General features: G+C 37.0%; 1 protein-coding gene across 1 annotated transcript in view; it reads right to left on the reverse strand.

The window, feature by feature from the left end:
- Positions 1-13,865, reverse strand: part of LOC150074863 (trafficking protein particle complex subunit 2-like) — a 55,780-nt gene extending 41,915 nt beyond the window's left edge. Inside the window, exons 1-2 of the mRNA XM_090389455.1 lie at positions 13,596-13,865; positions 3,815-3,956 (exon numbers count right to left, since the gene is read on the reverse strand). Of these exons, the coding sequence (XP_090245581.1) occupies positions 3,815-3,956; positions 13,596-13,688 (235 nt within the window). The 5' untranslated portion in view covers positions 13,689-13,865. The remainder of the gene's footprint in view (positions 1-3,814; positions 3,957-13,595) is intronic.
- Positions 13,866-14,550: the final 685 nt, after the last annotated feature.

The raw sequence follows: 14,550 nt of genomic DNA on the forward strand, positions 1-14,550 counted from the left end.
TGGAGTGTCACTAAAGATAAGCACAGGAGCAGAAGAATCCTTTTTGCGAGATATAAGACAAGACTGAGTTTTAGAAGGGTTGAAATCAACTAAGTTGTCTTTGCCCCACTGGAGAATTACCTGAAGATCGGCATTTAAGGAATTGGTAGCAGATTTTCGAGAAGTTGAAGCTGATTGAGCAGGACAAGGTTTCTCAAAATGGAAAGTTGAATGCAATGTGCTATCATTGGCAAAACTATGGATAGGATTTCCAGTCAATGGAAGAAGGTCATTGATATACAAGAGGAAAAGAGTGGGGGAAAGAACTGAACCTTGGGGGACACCGGCATTAGTGGAAAAGTTAGAAGACAGAGAGCCATCAACCATCACCCTCAGTGAGCGATCAGAGAGAAAACTGGATAACCAACTACTAAAAACAGTTGGCAAACCATAAGATGGAAGCTTGTTTAGAAGACCTTTATGCCAAACACGATCAAAAGCCTTTGAGATGTCAAGAGCAACTACTTGTGTTTCACCAAACCTTTCCATTGAATTAGTCCATAAATGGGTAACATAAGCCAGAATATCACCAGTGGATCGACACTGACGGAATCCATACTGGTGATCGTTGATCAGATGGAAGGTTTCTAGGTAGTTTAAGAGTTGGCGGTTAATTAATTTCTCCATTACTTTATAAAGAGTAGACGTAATTGCAATGGGACGATAATTGGATGGGAGGGATTTGTCACCCTTTTTAGGAACTGGCTGGATATGAGCAAATTTCCAAGCAGAAGGAAAAACACCTTTAGAATAAGAAAGTGAAAAAAGGCGGCAAAGAATAGGAGTAAGTTCAGGAGCACAGGTTTTGAGAACAAGTGGAGAAATACCATCAGGACCTGGAGCTTTCTTAGCATCGAGATTCATCAAAATCCTTCTGATATCCTTTTGATGGAAGACCACAGGAGGCATTGAATGGAGTGTGTTGGGAATGGTGGGAGGTGTTTTACCAAGATCATTAATACATGAGCTGGAAGAAAAATGGGATGCTAGCAGGTCAGCTTTATCCTTGGCTGAAGTGACAACAGAACCATCTGGTTTGGACAGAGGTGGGAGCAGAGATAGGCAAAAGTTGCGGCCAATAGCTTTGGCAAGAGACCAGAATGCTCGGCTACCATAAGGGCAAGAAGCAAGTTATTTGGACAAGAAGCAAGTTTTCTACTCTTAGCCTGTTCGAAATCTAGTTTGAACTGATTAATAACTGCTTTACAATTGTTGCGAGCTGTGGCGTAGGCAGAAAATTAACCTGGAGATATGGAAACAAGCCAATTATGATATGCAACATTCTTCTCTTGAACAGCCTTAGCACTTTTGAAAACCAAGGTTAACATAAAGAACAAGATTTTAAGGTGGGGTGTGGAATAAAAGATTTCATCCCTTCAAAAGTAATTTCACTGACACGATCTGAGCCCAACATTGACACTAGACAGAAGATTTGAAACAGTAATCTGACCAGGGGAAAGTTTAAAAGAAATCTCGCAGATCATCCCATTTTGCATTCTTGTGATGCCAAACAGGAGGTTGAGATTGGCCATAAGAGAAAGGCTCCATTGGAGAAGAGACCATCACCAAGTTGTGATCTGAGGTGCCTGGAGGACCACTCATCTCGACAGTGTACTTATAATGGTTGTTTGTGAGAAAAAGATCAAGTGTGTAGGCTATGTGATTAGGATTGACTGGTATTCTGGTAGGTAAATGAACAATTTGTGTGAAGTCATTAGTAATTGCAAAAGCCTGAGCATTGCGACCAACTGGGTTCATGTGACAAGAAAATGGAACCCAGCTAGAGTTGTGAACATTAAAATCACCAAGGAAAATTACATTAGTGTTAGGAAAGTTGGACTGGTGAAATTCAAGTTTTAAAGAGAAGAAGTCAAAGAGTTCTATGCGATTAGTTGGTTCTGTGAATTTGGGAGAATGATAGAAGCAACAGATGAATTTGACAGAATGTGGTAGAGAGATTTTAAGCTAGATTAGATCAAAGAGGAGATTCCAAATTACTAAGTCTCTAACGGGGAATATCAGAATGGACATATGCATAAGTACCATCTTTGAAGCAAAAGAATAGTACAGTGAATAATTTGAACAACAGAGATGAGCAGTAGTTGAATCAACCGATAACTGGGATTCCATCAGTAAAAGTACAAGGGGTTTGGCAGACTAAGTGGAAATGGACTTCACTGAGATTAGATCTGAGACCACATACAGTGTATTTGTAAAATGAATGAGGAAGTCTTTGGGAAGTTTAGATCTTTTCACAGCTAAGTTTGTTCTATTAGTTTGCCAATTCAACATGTATTCATAAGCAAGAAAACGTAGCAAGGACATATTGTATGAAGTGATGAACGTTTTGGATATGGTCTACACATAGTAAGAATATACTCAGCTCCTTGACATAACACGGCCTCGACAACACCCCCTGGATGCGCGCGCGCGCGCACACACACTACTCGGACTCCTCTAGTCACTCTCTAGCAGAACAGAGACAGCAAGATTATACACTAGTTCAGTGGTTCCCAAACTGTGCGCCACGACGCACAGTGGGATAATTTAAATATTCGAGGGAAACATTAGCATTAGCATTTAGCATTAGTAGAGGCATATGATGCAAGAAAGCAAGCTTATTCAGCATCAGCCAAAAAAAAAGAAAAAAAAAAAAAAAAAAAACAACCACTACTCCCATTTCACCCCTCAATTCGTTCGAAATACCTGTCCAGCTGAGCCTTAAATTTGTTTAGGCTATCAACTTCAACAACAAGCGATGGAAGTCTATTCCACAAACCAACTGCCCGCGATATTCAACATCTGTCAGACAACCCGTGAACTACCAGCTCAGGATAGTTCACGGTTTCAACATTACTTATTAAATTGTTTAGACCTAACTACTTAATAAATGGAACTGTCAGGTATTTCTTTTGGCCTAGGGGTGCTATGAAAATATTACTGAGACACTAAGGGCACCGTGAACCGAACAAGTTTGAGAACCTCTGCTAGTGCAGAGGTTCTCAAACTTTTTCTGCACTAGCTTATCCGAGAGCTCTCAAAGAGTGACTAGTAGATTTTGTCCAGTGAACACCCTGCGAACACAGTTTTAGAACTGTACCCTCGAAATGTAAGGAAGATTGGATCGCACCATGATGTCCATCATAACCTCAAAAGACATCAATCACACTGTATGATGGAAGAGATGGAGATTTCCAGAACTTTGCTCTGGAGACTAAACGTGGTGCCACCACTTCAAGCTTCCAATAAGCAAACTGGTGGTATTGCACCGGTTGATAAGAGTCATCTACCACCTAGTATTACCTGGTAATACAGAGGGGTGGCATTCCTCTGTGGGTGCCACAACTCGACCACTCCTTACACTGGTTTGCTTGTTGTTTGTTATTTGGTTTTTAGGAGCATTAGCAACTAAGGCCATATTGCCCCGGGATATGCGGTGGTCATTCCCTGACCTTTCCGCATCCTCCGTATTTGGTGGTGACAGGCTCGAACCCCAGTCTAATCAAGAAGAGTGTGCTACGCACTGCTGCTGCTCCTTCCCACCTGGCTACGGAGACGCCTACACTGGTTTGCACCAATGTATACAAACTGTAACACTTTGTATATAACTGCTATACATAACTACATACAATTCAACAGCCATTTTTTGGCATTCATCTTTCAATTCTTTAATAGTTCTCATTTTACATTGAGCTAGACAACAATGATTGTGGGAAAAAAAAAAAAAAAAAAATTGAGCTAGACCTTGCAATACTAATAATTAAAAGGATATGACTTGCAGTGACAAATGCTGAGACATTCCATTCGTTAAATTTATCTACCATTTTTACATACATATTGTTTGATGACCACATATGTTCATCTACCAGGTCTAACGAGGCATGGGCTATGAACTGGTTTAACTGTCGATGATCATTCTGTAATAAAATAAAATAAAAAATTATATATATGTATATATTGATGCCAATGTAAAAGCACTGATAATGTTTTAAATTGCCTATACAGAATGAAGCATACATATATATCCATCACCAAAAAGAATAACCAACATTTTCTTTAAAAAAAATAGAGTCAAAAACATTCTGCGATATTTGAAAAAGCTGCTGAAAAATGCAGTATCTATGTTCTGTTCATGCATGAATGCTCAGTCAGTTTGTGGAGGCTGGGAAGGAAAATATATACATATTCTTTTCATTCTGATAAGCTGAACCACTGTTTTGCTACAACCACATCTTACAAGATCTGGATCCCTTCCATTTGCTTCCTGTACCTTAAAACAGTTCCTGAAAAATGCAAATTGAAGTCTGCTGAGAAGGTACATGTGTTTTGATGGAGAATAAAGGCCTCAAGGACTGTAGCTGCAGACTAAACTATTTGTACAGATATTGTTTTGAAAGTATATTTTTAATTATAAGAAATACAGTACATACTATATATAGTATAGTACATACTATATAAAATTTTAATAAACCACACATTCAGAAATATAGTAAAGTGGATATAATTTATCATTAATTTTCGATTATGTTATTAATTATTTAATTTTTAATGTTTATCTTTTGTATTTATGTATTAATATGAAAATTCGATTTCTGTGCAAACTGAAATATACAGTTTTTCACTGAGAGAGAGAGAGAGTCACCAAGAAAGAGAAGAATGATGATATCCTGGAGCCTGGGTGTGCCAAGCCCATACTCACCAGATGTGAGCCCCCTCCGAATGATACCGAATTCTTTTTCTACATCTTTAACCCAGTAATGATAGCACTTGGTCCAACAGACCACAAATTCACTTTTTTATTTCTGAAAAAAGTTTTTGGTTTACATTCAGATCACACTTTGTATTGGAATTGTGTTCTTATTAAAAAAACACGACACAAACTGAAATAGTTTTCCATTAGAAACTACTGAAATATCAAAGACTGACACTACAATTTTCAAGAAATAATATTTTAAGAAACTGTAAATTAATCCTCATTTGTGCACACATTCTGGCTATATTTTGTGCTAAACACCATTCACACATGAACATTATCTTCTTCCATGAGTCTGAAATATTTTTATAGCATTCATGCTGAATGTTTTCAAAACTTCGGCATAATTGACTTATCTTGTCCAGTAGCTTTAAGAAGCTGTTTAAATGTATGTCAGAGGTGATAACTTTTAAAAGCTGAAATTACTCCTTGATCCATTGGCTGGATCAATGATGTGATATTAAGAGGCAAAAACAAATTTTACATTTTCTTATAAATTACTAAATTAAACAGTAACATTATCTAATAGAATTAGTGTCTTAAAGTCTAAGTTCTCATTAGAGCATGAATATTATTTCATTTCATGAATATCAAGTCAAAACCCAGTCTTTAAATAAAAACTGCTGTAATCCAAGCTTTTTTGTTTGCTCTCAGCAGACAGAAAGTCAATCCTTTTAAACAGCCATTCTTCATAGTTCTAGGTTTTCTGAGTGGTAGAAGCTCAGAAGAAGAGGTTTAAATTTAAAATTCCCCTTCATATTACCAACTAAAAGAAAAAAAGTCTTATCTTTTCCAGTTCTAAATCCTGGTGCAGATTTCTACGTTTTGGTGATATAAGTTTTAGTTCAGTGGTTTTCAACCGGGGTACCGCAACAACATTCTTGAGGTGCCATGTAATTTTGGTTTAAGTTACTTAAAAAACAAATTTAGAGCAGTGTCCATTAATAACCACTCTGTCTTCTCCCACTCAACCATCCCTTTATCCATAACTGTAACTTGTTCTTAATGCCACACTGCTCTAATTTATATAGCTGTTTTTTTTATTTTTATGTGCAGTAGTATTAAAAGATGTCCTGAAATCCAAGTATAGTATATGATTTTATCTCTAGTGTAATAGTTTTCTTCAATATTTTAGTAATACACTCAGCAGATATATGTTTTCATTCATAACTAATCATAAAAATAACTAGCTGACCGGGCTAGCTGGATAGGTAAAGTGCCTGCTTGGCAACCCAAAGGTTGCAGGTTCGATTCCCGCCTCGGGTTGGATATCACGATGGTGCCGAACCAACCGGTTTGTTGGATATCCCGGCCACAATACACGAAGGAAGCAAGAAAAAACTGGTTCCTTCGTGTATTGATCACATCATACGAAATAAATAAATAAAAACATAAAACAGAAATAACACAATGTAATCATACTCGTGCTTATAAATCTAACAAATTTTATGTACATTTGATGTAAGAAGAGAGAACCATAAAATAAAGTTTTATACTTATTCTAAATATTGACAGTACACACTAAATTTATGGGTAAAAATTAAACCAATGAGTGATAAAGCCATGTCTCAGTATAAGTTAAGTAAAGCCACTTTTAATCATTTGGCGATTTGAAAATGTCACAGTCTATTACACAGTTGTTTACAGTCTATCACATTATGTGTGCTAGTTGACTGGCTATTACTAATGTAGTGGCTTATTCCTAATCTAGACAAGCCACCCTTGAACAGTGTAGCAGAAAAATAACGAAACAGGGGAATCCCCAAACAGACAACAAAAACACAAATGCAGAATTTAATTCCTCAAAGCAAAATTTTGGCTTTGATTGTTTAACAATACGACTTTGTCAACAGCACAAATTGAAACAAAGTAAAGTAGGATCTGAATGTACTCTGATTCTGCTGAGAGTATACTAATCCTTGACCTTTTACTAATGGATTGCAATACCTATGAAATGTAATTTTTATTTTATTAAATGAAAAATTTGAAAATTAAAATTCTTATTTTTTTTTTACTGCTGCCAAAAAAGACAAGACACTGCTATTCAGTAAAGGTAGCAATAAAAAAGATTGGAATATAAATTTTAGAAAGGAATAAGAACATTTACAGTGAAAATTCAACAACAGAATTAAGAAAATAATTAGCAATTATTTTTTATTTCACTTAGAACATTATAGGTATGCAGGAACTGCATTACAGGTTATAAATTCAGAACACTTTTTTGTAAATTTTAGAAAAAAAAAAGCTTTCTGAATTTATATTATATTCTAAACAAATAACCAAAGATGAAGTCATTTGTAAATTGAATAGTGATTATCATCATCTCATCATCCAGCTGAAGTCAAAAAAATGCTGATTTCACCAAAAGAAAAAGTGAAGCCCCCCCCAAACTGCAATAAATCACTGGCAATGGAACCACTTCAATGTACTCTTCCGTACGTTCTCTTCCACCTAACCTATTCCTTTAATCAAGAGAGGTTCTGCAAATCAGAATACTCTTTCTAAACCTATAGCTCTATTAGATTAAAAATTAAATCACATAAATTCATTTTAACTGTATAATATAATATCCTTTATTCATGTATATAGTTATTCACTTGGTCAATGTGGTTCAATGTTAAATAATCTTCTTTGTTTCCAATTAAGCATATTGTTAGTTGGGTTTCAGATAGATCATCTTTCCATCTTATTTTTGGTTTCCTCTACATCATTTGCCTATGGATCCCCAGCTCTTTAATATTTCTGTCCACCTGTCATTTTCCATTCTATGTTTTTCCTATTTTATATATATATATATATATATATATATATATATATATATATATATTCATTAATAGATTGTATTTTACTTATGTTTCTCCTGATTTCCTCATTTTTAAGTTTATTTATTAGTTTTTTTTTTTTTTTTGTTAGTTATTTTCTTTTTTACAATTTCATTTATTTGTTTTATTTTTGATGTACCTCTTGTCTCAGCTGCATGTTATTATAGGCCTTACTCCTTGCCCGACCATCCCACTCACACAAAAAGAAGGCATTTTTGTATAGACAGATAACGTGATAGGCATGTTGCTGTATAAGTAACATGCCTATCACTTTGAAGTCAACACACTAACCAACCAACCATGTTCTTCATACTTAATATTCATTAGCAACTTCATGTTTCTTTCAAATGCACATAGTGAGCTACTGAAATTGACCCTATTTATTTCCATTGTGGAGCAACATGCCTTTGAGACTCCTCTTTGAGTCTCAAAGTCAACAAAATGTCTCCATTCCACAGGATTGTAACTAATTCCTAAATAGTTCATTAAGTCATTTATGTTACTGCTAAACACCATAGAAACGTCCTCAGAAAAGTAGGGGACTATTTGTCATTCTCTGTGTCTGAACCATGAGAAAAACATCCCATGTGCTAGAAGATTTTTTGACTTAAGTCTAGAACCAAGAAATTCTGCACATTCCTTTGATAAATTTAAATCTCTTACCGGATCATTAAGTTCATGCTGTGAAAACAGTTGAGGACTGGACTCAATGTCTCTAGGCATGTAAACTTCAGTTTTATCTTCAGACTTTCAGCACTCTCTGCTGCTTCATTCTACAATATAAATGGAGGGCATGGAATCAGCAGGTTATCTCCATGTGGGACTGGTCTAATGGCAGATAGAATATTACAATGCACAGTACTCTTCTTACTCTTTGCATTATATCCCTCTACATTAACTACACAAAAATTAAGTCATCACAGTGATTTATAGCCCCCAAAAATCATGGGAATTGCAAATGGCATAGTCTTCTTTTACCATTTTCCCACAATCTCAATGCATGTGGAACCCATTATTTATCTTGGTCACCTTGTTCACTCCAAAATAAGCACAATACACATTTTTACAAATTCTGTAATATCTTGTCTTTACTTGAGCACTACATAACTTCCACAAATATAACAAAATAAGTTTGGGTTATTCAAACACTTACATAAAGACATTTTATTCACTTTTCAGCACAAGTCTGACATGATTACATAGGTAAATCAAAATTGAGAGTAGGAGTGTGCTATAGGCCTAATGACTCTGATGAGTATAATAAGATACTGTACAGGGAAATAGAATGGGCCAGTAAATCAGAGAGTCTTATAATGGGGGATTTTAATTTCCCAGATATTGACTGGAATTTGTGGGTTGGTCACTCACACACTAGCAGGGCTTTTGTGGATTTATTGGATGATTGTTTTCTACACCAGCATGTTCGGGAGGCAACTAGAGGGAGTAATACTCTTGATCTGATTATCAGTAGTGATTCTTCATGCATTAGGAATCTGCAGATAAAGGAACCACTGGGTGGCAGTGATCACAGTGTGCTGAAGTGGGATTTACTCAAGGAGGTAACTACCATCAGAGGCAAAGGGAAGGGTTTTTGCTTTCATAAAGGCGACTATGATGGTCTGAGACAGTATTTAAATTCTATACAGTGGGACCAACTGATGATGTTACCAACAGCAAATTCAAAATGGGAAGCATTCAAGGAACTAATCTTGGAAGCTACCAGGCTTTACATACTAACCAAGAAATATTGTTCAAGGTTCAGGCCTAAATGGTTGTCAGATGAACTAATGAGACATATGGCAGAGAAGAAAAATGCATGGGATACATACAAATTAATGGGTGACATGGAAGCCTATGATAGATATAAGTTGGTCTGTAACCAAGTCACAAAGGAGATTAGGCAGGCAAAGGCAGATTATGAGAAATCCTTGGCAAAGGACGCAAAGAAAAACAGAAAAGAGTTCTTTACCTATTTAAACTCAAGAAGGAAAGGGATGAATCAGATTGGTCCACTGGATGTTGATGGTTCAACAGTTGAGGATCCTGCTCAGGTGGCTAACAATCTAAATGAGTATTTTGCATCTACATTCACACATGAGGAGTTATTCAGGAAGGGGAATGTCGTAGGTGAAGTAAACATTGGCAGTGAGCTAGATTATTTTCTAATAACTGAGAGGAAAGTGGAGGAGAAATTGCTGAGGATAAACATAAAAAAGGCACCAGGGGTGGATGGGATCTATCCAGTTATATTAAAGGAGGCAGCAAAGGAAGTAAGCAAACCCCTAGCCATAATTATGAGAGCTTCTTTGGACTCAGGGGAGGTACCCATGGACTGGAGATGTGCAAATGTAACCCCAATTCACAAAGGAGGATCAAAGGCTGACACAAGTAATTATAGACCTGTTAGTTTAACTTCAGTTCCAGGAAAATTAATGGAGGCACTGGTTAAAGAAGCACTGCAGGATCATCTGGACAAGAATTCAGTTATAGCTCAGACACAGCATGGTTTTGTTAAGGGCGGGTCTTGTCTGACCAATTTGATTGGATACTATGATGTAGTCACAAAAGAACTGGATGCAGGGAATAACTTTGATATTATATATTTGGATCTTAGAAAGGCTTTTGATACTGTTGCGCATGGAAGACTGCTGCACAAATTGGAGAAGTGTGGCATTGGAGGCAAATTGCTGCTATGGATAAAGGGATGGTTGAGTGGCAGAAGACAGAGAGTGGTAATCAATGGACACTGCTCAACGTGGACTAATGTTATTAGTGGAGTTCCTCAGGGTTCAGTGTTGGGTCCATTGTTGTTTTCTGTATTTATAAATGATATTGATGATGGTGTATCAGGCTTAATGTCCAAGTTTGCAGACGATACCAAGGTTGGCAGGGTTGTTAAGGACACTACTGATACTATGCTGCTGCAACAGGATCTGGAAAGGTTGAGCAGATGGGCTGAGAGGTGGCAAATGAAGTTTAACATTGACAAATGTAAAGTACTACATATGGGAAACAGTAACCCCAGATCAACGTATCAATTTAACCCCGGGGGCTCACATCTGGTGAGTATGGGCTTGGCAAACCCAGGGTCCTGAGCTGGATATCATCATTCTTCTCTTTCTTGGTGATGCCTCTCTCTCTCTCTCTCTCTCTCTCTCACACACACACACACAGGGGGTAACTCGGGATTTTTTTTTTTTTTTTTTTTTTTTGGCTGGTGCAGCATAAGCCTCAGGCTTCCTTGTACCATATGGCTAATAATAATAATAATAATAACTCTGTGGTACTACGCTGACAGTGGTAGAGAATGAAAAGGACCTGGGGGTAATTGTGCAGGCAGATATGAAGTTCTCTGAGCAGTGCAGACGAGCTGCAAGAGTAGCTCATGGTGTCTTGTCAATGATATACAGGAATTTTTCTAGCAGGGATAAGGATGTGATTATTCCCTTGTATAAGGCATTGGTCAGGCCACACCTTGAGTACTGTATACAGGTCTGGAGGCCTCATTTCAAGAAGGATGTAGAGCTGCTCGAACGAGTACAGAGAAGGGCAACAAGATTAGTGAATGGAACAAAGGGTTGCTCTTACGAAGAAAGGCTTAAGTTTTGCAAATTACAGAGCCTGGAGACTAGGCATCGGCAAGGTGATCTGATAGAGGTGTATAAGGCTTTGAATGGCTTGAGCATGCTCAATGCCGATGGGATTCTTCCTCTTGCTCAGAATAATCACCTGAGAGGGCATAAATTCAAATTGAGGAAGGACGGATGTCGGATAGATGTGCGGAAATTTGCTTTTAGCCAGCGGGCAGTTGGTTTGTGGAATAGACTCCCATCGCTTGTTGTTGAAGTTGATAGCCTAAATAAATTTAAGGCTCAGCTGGACAGGTATTTCGAACGAACGGAGGGGTGAAATGGGAGTAGTGGTTGTTTTTTTTTTTTTTTTTTTGGCTGATGCTGAATAAGCTTGCTTTCTTGCATCATATGCCTATACTAATGCTAATGCTAATGATAACTTCAAAAATAAACTGAGCTCACACTGATAAACACTGCTACATGGAACTCTCAAGGTCAAGAAACAAATAACTGAAGACAGTGTTGCCAACATGTGAAGATTTAGTTTACAAATTCCCAGCATTTTCTCCTAACTTAATACATTTAATAATACAACTCATGAAGAGATCTGTGACAATACGGCACATGATAGAAAAAAACAAATAACATTTCTGAAATCAGCATAAAAAACTGGGTTAAAAACAACTATTAGTTAAAAACGTCAAAACAATGCAGAGGCAGGTTATTCTGTTCTCACCTCCTGAACAGCAAAGAACACTACTCATTAGTGATAAGAATTATTAACATTAAAAAAAACTACCATTTTCTAAGACAGTGAGATGATAATAACGAAAAAAATCTTGCCATATTTCAAGAAAAATAAAATAGGAAAGAGAAAAAACTAAACTCTCTTCGGGATAAACATAATATAGAGAACAAGCTTTTAACTTTGGCAATATTAAAGCTCATATGATGAATGTTGACCAATGCGATTACTCAAGTAGCAAGAGTCACTAAAAAAAACGTCACCTTTCTGAGAGCCTTCCTCTCCATCTCCCAAAACATGCAAAGAATTTTGGGAGTACCTGTTTTCTACATCATATCCAAGTATCATCATGGGGGGGGGGGCCATGATGACCAGGTTTTTGAGTGTTTTTTTTTTTTTTTTAATAGACCTAGGTACACTTATATGCATAGTAAGGGGCATATGCCCCATCTGCCTCACCCCAGAATATGCCCCTGCCTGTGAACATTGTGGGGGGGGGGGAGAGTACAATAAGCAGGAGTCCTTAGCTGGGATTTGGGGCATTGCACTCACTGTAACCGCATGGCCTCTGCAAGGGCAAACCCTGACTTGAGATATTGCATCTGAAATATAGAATTGCACTGCTTTAACACCACTCCTTGTAATACGACGTCACTACCATAATTTTTAGCAAATTGGTGACTGACAATTTATTGAGGATAATGTACAGTGGTCTGTCAGCAAAACAGCTTCGAAATGTAAGGCAGTTGCCAATCTGAACTTTTAAATTTATTTTTTAGTATGCACAATTCACTTTCGGTACTTAAGCTTACTTTTGTAGACATTTCATAAAGTAATATGATTTTTAAAGAACTCTACAAGTTAAATTTTATTTTAAAAAAAATAATAAATAACAAATAAGAGCTCATGTGGTTCCTGCATCGTTTTTTCAAGAGAGTGAGGAAATATTTAAGGCTGAGCTGGACAGGTATTTGGAACAAACAGAAGCATGATGTGGGTGTTTTTTTTTTTTTTTTTTTTTGGCTGATGCTGCATAAGCTTGCTTTCTTGCATCATATTATTATTATTATTATTATTATCCATATGATGCTGTTGTTGTTATTTGGTTTTTAGGAGCATTAGCAACTAAGGCCATATTGCTCCGGGGATATGCGCGGTGGTCATTCCCTGACCTTTCTGCATCCTCCATATTTGGTGGCTCACGGGCTCGAACCCCGGTCTAATCAAGAAGCGTGTGCTACGCACTACTGCTCCTGGTTAGAGAGGCGTCCCATATGATGAAAGGAAGCCTGAGGCTTATGCTGCACCAGGAAAAAAAAAAGTTCCCGAGTAACCCTGGGAGAAGGAGGGAGGGAGAGAGAGAGAGAGAGTGAAAAGTAGAAGGGAATCACCAAGAAAGAGAAGAATGATGATATCCAGCTCAGGACCCTGGTTGTGCCAAGCCCATACTCACCAGATGTGAGGCCCCCGGGGTTATGCCTCTACTAATGCTAATGATAATACTAATATTAGTCGAAAAACAGATAGTCTCCTAAATAACGGATCAGGTCAGTTTATTACGAAATAAATGCCTAAGATTATACAGTGGCATTTCTTCTAATAACTGGGTTTTTTTTTGTGTGTGTGTACAATTACGTTCAAATATATATTTATAATTTTCAAACCTTGGAATCAGTCCTGCTGGTAGGCGAGAATTCCATTTCAAATATTGGATTATCATAATGGCCCACAATAACAAAATAGTAATTTCCAGACATTATTTCGACTCCTAACAATCACAATGAGAAGTCCAATGTGGATATGAAAAACTGAAGTTATCAAAAATACATTAATGCACAAAAACTTTGACTACTCTTAAATACTGACGTTCATGTTTAAAATTTTATATATATATCCTCATTAACTTTTGAGAATAACAAACAAATTAGAAAGCAAAAAATTCCATAAATCAAAGTTAGCGTTCCTTATATTTTATTTGTATTTGATCGGATTGTAAGTTAGCGCCCCCTTGATAAAAACACTGTTGCTCCCACAATGAACTCTTCTAGCTACGAAATGCAGTACACATTGTGAAGGTGGCATGACGTCATACATCATGAAGCATTTGCTCGCAGTTCAAGCTCACCAAGGAAAACTATGCACGTCAATCGCGTGTGTGTGCCTCGCCAGATAGATTATTTGCGTTGTTGTTGTTATTGTAGAATTTTTAGGTGAATCAACAACGTTGACCAAATTGAACCATATATATATATATATATATATATATATATATATTTGCTGATCGATTTGTCTGTCAAATCGATCAGCAAATCGTGGTCGATTTGACTATTGCTGAATGAAAAGTCGAGTTTACTGGAGAAAAACCGTGCTACCCTTGCCTAAGACCGACTGACTCAGCCACGTTGTCAAAAAGACCAATAAAATTTCGTCGCATCATTGGCAGAGTTCGAATTTAGTCTTTTCCACCCGGTGCTATGTTTATGTCTTAAGAGAAGGAACTGAGGCTATAAGGTGTATTGTGTCTAAAAATTGCATGTATTCTATGGACGATTTCCTATTTTTCTGAACAAAAAAATTCAGTTTCCAAGAGAAAGCAAACCGTGTTAGCTTCCCCAAGAT

The sequence above is a fragment of the Mastigoproctus giganteus genome, unplaced genomic scaffold, assembly GCF_048544385.1.
Source record: "Mastigoproctus giganteus isolate SK-2022 unplaced genomic scaffold, ASM4854438v1 scaffold_33, whole genome shotgun sequence".
NCBI classification, from domain to species: Eukaryota; Metazoa; Arthropoda; class Arachnida; order Uropygi; family Thelyphonidae; genus Mastigoproctus; species Mastigoproctus giganteus.